At 41.8% G+C, this 6,642-nt stretch overlaps 1 protein-coding gene across 4 annotated transcripts in view; it reads left to right on the forward strand.

Moving 5' to 3' along the window:
• Positions 1-4,635, forward strand: part of LOC115137201 (endothelin-converting enzyme 2-like) — an 83,289-nt gene extending 78,654 nt beyond the window's left edge. For all 4 annotated transcript variants that reach the window (XM_029673353.2, XM_029673352.2, XM_029673354.2 and 1 more), the window contains 5 exons: positions 199-309; positions 377-444; positions 607-797; positions 1,148-1,243; positions 1,640-4,635. In XM_029673353.2, coding sequence (XP_029529213.1) covers positions 199-309; positions 377-444; positions 607-797; positions 1,148-1,243; positions 1,640-1,816 — 643 coding nt within the window. In that variant the 3' untranslated portion in view covers positions 1,817-4,635. The remainder of the gene's footprint in view (positions 1-198; positions 310-376; positions 445-606; positions 798-1,147; positions 1,244-1,639) is intronic.
• Positions 4,636-6,642: the final 2,007 nt, after the last annotated feature.

Consider the following 6,642-nt stretch of genomic DNA (forward strand, 5'->3'; position numbering starts at 1 on the left):
GAGATGCTGTTTGCTCCAGTGGTGTCTGGTGTCATGGAGGATGGGCTCATTGTATTGGCTTGAACGGAATGAATGGAACATTATCAAACACATACCATTCCATTCATCCCATTCCAGAAATGACAATTAGCACTCCCTCTCTCAACAACTTTCCCAGGTTTTCTTTTTTTAAAGACTGCTCTGCCACCTTCCTTCCAGATGGAGTATGACCCCTCCCACAGTCAACGCCTATTACATGCCCACCAAGAATGGCATTGTCTTTCCAGCTGGAATCCTCCAGGCACCCTTTTATGCCCAGGATCACCCCAAGTGAGTGTGAGTGTGAGTGTGAGTGTGAGTGTGCTTGCTGTTCTGACCCCATGTAAATTCTCTGCAGAGCACTGAACTTCGGGGGGATCGGAGTAGTGATGGGACACGAGCTCACTCATGCCTTTGATGACCAGGGTTAGTGTCCGCATTTAACAGATTCCACAGAACTCATGGATACATCCTCACAAAACACCCATTGACAAACACACACTGACATGCATGCACAGACATGATTACTAAGTGTGCGTGTTTGTAAAGATAGTTCTTATTTTTTTAAGATGATTTTTCCTTAATCAGGCAGGGAATACGACAAAGACGGGAACCTTCGGCCCTGGTGGCAAAATTCCTCTGTGGAATCATTTAAAAACCGCACAGAATGCATGGTGGAGCAGTACAATGGGTTTACCATCAATGGGGAGCATATAAATGGCAAGCAGACGCTGGGAGAGAACATTGCTGACAACGGAGGCCTAAAGGCAGCCTATAATGTGAGTGTGTCTCCCTACTTGATAACACATTACATTTAGTTCCCCTACTGTCTCTGTAGTAATTTAGTAATCACTGTAGTAATTATTAGCCGTAGTATAGTTGTTATTTTGTAACAGTAATGGAGTTGAGAGGTTATTGCTCAACCCCATTACTGCCAAATCCATTGCTATGTAATTATAAAGCAATTACATAGTTGCTACTTTTACTACAGTTATCACAGTGTTACTTCCCATGGTGGCAGTGGTGGGATCTAGGGCAGCATGATTCTTATTATACTATACTTCACCTCAGGGGTAGCAGAGTGGTGGTTAATGTTTCTATAGTAATGGATTTTATCTGTTGTGTTCAGGCGTACCAGGCATGGGTGCATCAGAACGGTGAGGAGAAAAGGCTGCCAGCGGTCAACCTGACCAATGACCAACTATTCTTTGTGGGATTTGCACAGGTGGGTGATGGGAGTGTCCACAAAATGCATTACACACATCCTGATAGAGTTCATGTATCAAATACTCATATTTTAGGTTTAAGGTTTGCCTGACCATGTCAGACGCTTTAAAACTTGGGGCCAGAGTTTTTCCTAGTCAGTTCACGCTCTCAGGATTAACTCCTGGCCCTATATCATGATGTAAGGTGAAATGAGAGTGAATTCACATGCATTTGAGGGTGATAGTAAGATTGGAATATTACATCTACTGTTGAAGTGGACGGACAAACATGAGTACAAATTAATAAAACACCATTTTGGGAATAGAGTGAGTATAATATGCAACAGTTGGGCAGCCCGATAGGCGAATAATTTTGCTACTGCCTGTTTTACTTACTCAGACTATTCTTCTCTCAGGTGTGGTGTTCCGTGCGAACCCCTGAGAGTGCCCACGAAGGACTCATGACGGACCCCCACAGCCCCCCAAAATACCGCGTCATCGGCACCCTCTCCAACTCGCCAGACTTTGCTGAGCACTTCCAGTGCCCCACTGGCTCCCCTATGAACTCAGGTCACCGCTGTGTGGTGTGGTAGGGCCTGTGAGAACCAGTGGGGGGTGCTGTCTGTGGAAGCTAAATGGAGAAACACAAGAGGAGGAGAAGAACCTCTAACTAAATCATCAGATTTTTTTTCTTCTAATTCTCTTTTGTTTGTACATGATACTGGATCACTAGTGGTTTGTGGGTAGAGCAGGACCAACTCCAGGTGAAGGAGAGGGATGTGCGTGGAGAGAAATGTTGTCATCAGCTGTTGTGTGTGTATTTCCAGTGTTATGGTATTTTTCCTCTTTCTCCACCCCTGCCCCCCACTCACCGGTGGGGCACAAAGGCACATTTTATTTATTGTTTTCTAGACTTGGTAGGGGGCTAGGGGCTGTCTATCCCCTCACCTTTCTCTATGCTTCTGTGTCGTCACTGTCCTTGCTGTATGCCCTGTTTACAATTTAAACCAGAGCCCTCTATTGACTTAGGGCTCTCACTGAAGGCACTATGACATCACACGATGGGTTCAGCTGCCTTTGTGACCTTGCAGGAAGCGCAGAAACTTGGCTGTGACATCACAGGATGGGTTCACCTGCCTCTGACCTCACAGGAAGTACATAAACTTCACAATGATTGAACATTGTATATGTCTTCATCTCAAATGCCATCCCTATTCTCTATATTACTTACTTGCCTTGGCACATCCACAAGAGAGCACCACTGCTTCTGGTCTGCATGTCCTATATAGTATACATATAGTACAATGTGGCTCAGGTAAATAGTAGTGCCCTATGAGGTGTCATTTGTATAGGGTGTCATTTGAGATGGATCCATTAAGACTCAGCTCTCTTTCTCTGTTGCTTCACAGGAAGTGCACTGGCGTATGTGGGTCCTCAAAGATACCACTCAGCACCCTCTGTGACATCACAATGAATTCACAGAAGGTGCTTCACTGTGACCTCATAGCAGGTGTGGGGGATCTTAATACAACAAAAATTGCCTCCTCTCCGATGTACAATGTTCTACTGCGCAAAATCACTGGACATGTGAAAGCAATATTGAAGCCTACTGATAGGCATTGCCACAATATCACTTATAACTATCCCATTTCTTAAAGATCGGTGGCGAGTAGATTGAATACATAGGAAAGGGTACATAGGAAAGCCACTTAACAATGTTGATCCAATCATGAGAAGGGTGACGTTGCCCCTAGACGCTGATCTTGGTTTAGTTTCCCCACTAATGGTTAAGGTTAAGATTGGGGGAGGGAAAGCTGATCATAGATCTGTACTTAGGGGAAACATCACCCTAAAGCATCCAACCACAAGATGGGCATAAGTCCTTCTGGGACCTACAGACAGTGCTGGACTGGCTGTGACACCAGTAGTAAGGACACTCACCACTTGCTTATCTGTGTTTTAGTTGTTGTTGCTGTTGTTGTTATTGGCATATTCTGAAGTTGACAAAGTTGAAATTAGATTCTCATTTTTAAAACTGCTTTTTGCCAAATATGTTTTTTTGTTTGTTTTGTTCCTAGTGTCTATTTGATTCTTTGTTTCTCTGGGAGTGATGTTCAGTGTGTGTGTGTGTGTGTGTGTGTGTGTGTGTGTGTGTATGAACAGCCTTCAAAGCTTGATGTTTACTGTGTTTAAGCTGTCAGCTTCATTGCGAAAGGACAATTTGTGCATATGTGTGTATGCACGTGGTTGTGTTGGTGTGTGTGTGCGTGCGTGAGCTTGTATGTGTCTCTGTGTGTGGGTGCATCTGTGCACAGGTGTGCACGTGTGCAGAATTCTTTGATACTTCATCCCCACTTAAATTGAACTATCAACAATGTCAAGTCAGCTGCAGTGATTTCACCTCACATTCCAAAAAAACACTAATTTGAACACTAATTTGAAATGAATGGATATGTTAAAGGAAGGGATATGTTCCTAAAGAACTCCTTGTTTGTACATCCTCCACTCCAGAGTGTTACAGTCTGTTCGTAAGTCAGGGTGGGTACAGGATTTTGTTCATCGGGTTACTGTTCGACTCTTGTTCATTCAAGCTATGTAACTGTTTTATCTAGTTGCTCCTGTCGTCACTTTGCAAGGTTGTTTCACTACAAGACACTACAATGCAGCACTAGTCCTTCAATGCAGATGGAGGTGTGCTATCTAATGTAAGACAATGAGGTGAACCAATTGGAATCAGTTGATATTGTCTGCAATCAGAAGCATTCGTGTTAGGTGAACTGCCCTAGTAAGAGTGTCTCAGAAAAATCTACCATTCAATTTCACAACAATAAAGGACGCTAATGATGCATCCTTCCAGTTCATTATAACGGTCATTCTCGTACATTTGGTGAAATCAAATATCTAACACAGAGAGTTGTCTATTGTACACAACATTTCTATCTGAGCGTTGTATCCTCAAAGCTCCATGACGAGGTTCACACGGGCAGGGGTTAGAGGTCAGGGGGAAGTGCTTACATGTAGCGGGTTGGTCAGGGTTAGCCTTGAAAATTTACTTAATGAAATACAGATCTATATTTAAAAAATGTTTACTTGAACATGTGTAAAAGCCTTTAATTAGCCAGGTAATGCCATTAAGTGTTCTCTGGTCTGATGTGCTGTGTACCCGTTTGCCACTCCACAATTCTCTTAATTCTTCAGCCATCCAGTCATACACTTTTCACACAATTTACTCAATAACTTCACTTTAGTGACTTTTATGGCCCATGGTTGAGATACAGCTGGCAGTATCTTCTGTGGCAAGTATATCCTAACTAGCTGGTATGGAAAGCCTGAACAATCTGTAGTACCACATTCTGCTGAAAAAAAAACTAGAAAAAATGAAACTGAAATAAAGGAGTGTTTTCAGAACGTATTCAGACCCACATTTTGTTACATTACAGCCTTATTCTAAAATGTATTAAATTGTTTTTCCCCCTCAGTCTACACACAGCAAAAAACTGTTATACTGTTTCCGTTTTTCACTTTCTTGTCCTCTTTTCCTCCTGTCGCTTTCATTGGATCTCTCAAGAAACTCAAGTGCCCCATTGTGACATCATTACTTCCAAGTGACATTCTTTGTAAGTGAAATCAAGCCATTTTTGACACAAATCAGCTAATAAATCCACTTTGCAACCACTTAGACAAGACATGTCAAGTGTTCCAGCTTCGTCTACTTCTCTGCTACTCAAATCTGGAGTTTGGATACAAAAATGATACTTGCATCAAAAGTTACAGGAGTTTAAGTAACAGCACCAACATCAGTTTCTGTAACATTTTGGCAAGCAGTGTCTATTTTGACCAATACTGCAACAAGTTAGACAAGAAGTTAGAATGAATGAGATATTCGTCTACTTCTCCGCTATTCATGGCTGTGTGCAGAATCAAAATATTCCACACGGAACTACGGTACAGCGGTTTTTGTAACTGCATTACCACGTGTTTTTCAACCTTCCCAAACAATGGTCGTTTTGACCACTTTCTGAGCATTTTTGAGGAAAAAAGTTCCGCAAGCTAAAATCTGCCCCTGCTTCTCTGCTCTTCATAGAAAAAGTCTGATTTCAAATCGGGGCTACCAATCTCTAACTATAGCCGTTTTTGTAACCCATCGCCTCACTTTCAAGTGTCTGTAAATCATGCCAGCAGCAAGGCAATTTATTACTTTCCCAAACAACTATCGTTTTGACCACTAAACAAACAGTTACACAAACATAGTTTGGCATAAAATCTTCCTCTACTTCTCTGCTTCTCAAGGGCGGAAACGCTTTTAAAATTGGGTCTACTGTTCCCGAGGGAGAGCGATTTAACCTCTTAAGACTCTAGGGGCAGTATTTCATTTTTGGATAAAAAGACGTGCCCGTTTTAAGCGCAATATTTTGTCACGAAAAGATGCTCGACTATGCATGGAATTGATAGCTTTGGAAAGAAAACACTGACGTTTCCAGAACTGCAAAGATTTTCACTGTGAGTGCCCTAGAACAAAAGCTTCAGGCAAAACCAAGATGTTTCTGCAACCAGGAAATGAACAGGATTTCTGAGGCTACGTTTTCCATTATCTCCTTATATGGCTGTGAATGCGACAGGAATGAGCCTACCCTTTCTATCGTTTCCCCAAGGGGTCTGGAGCATTGTGACGTATTTGCAGGCATATCATTGGAAGATTGACCATAATAGACTACATTTGCCAAATGTCCGCACGGTGTCCTGCGTGGAAATTGGTGCGCAAAACTCAGCTACTGGTATTTTTCCATGGGATTCTGAGAAGAAACCATGCTTCCACGAACGGCATATCAATGAAGAGATATATGACAAAATACCTTGAGGATTGATTCAAACAACGTTTGCCATGTTTCAGTCGATATTATGGAGTTAATTGCAACATTGAAATGCAGAAAAAACTTTTTTCCATAAACAAGCTCTAAATCATGTTTGATGCACTCTGGATGTCCAATTTTTGCTGTGCTGTCTATTTGAGATGAAATGATCATTGTGGACAGTTTTCAGCATGTTGCAACATTGAAATACAGAAAAAACTTTGTTTCCATAAACAAGCTCTAAATCATGTTTGATGCACTCTGGATGTCCAATTGTTGCTGTGCTGTCAATTTGAGATGAAATGATCATTGTGGACAGTTTTCAGCAAGTTGCAACATTGAAATACAGAAAAAACTTTTTTTCCATAAACAAGCTCTAAATCATGTTTGATGCACTCTGGATGTCCAATTTTTGCTGTGCTGTCTATTTGAGATGAAATTAACATTGTGGACAGTTTTCAGCAAGTTGCAACATTGAAATACAGAAAAACCTTTTTTTCCATAAACAAGCTCTAAATCATGTTTGATGCACTCTGGATGTCCAATTTTTGCTGTGCTGTCTATTTGAG

The sequence above is a fragment of the Oncorhynchus nerka genome, linkage group LG11 (assembly GCF_034236695.1).
Source record: "Oncorhynchus nerka isolate Pitt River linkage group LG11, Oner_Uvic_2.0, whole genome shotgun sequence".
Taxonomy (NCBI): Eukaryota; Metazoa; Chordata; class Actinopteri; order Salmoniformes; family Salmonidae; genus Oncorhynchus; species Oncorhynchus nerka.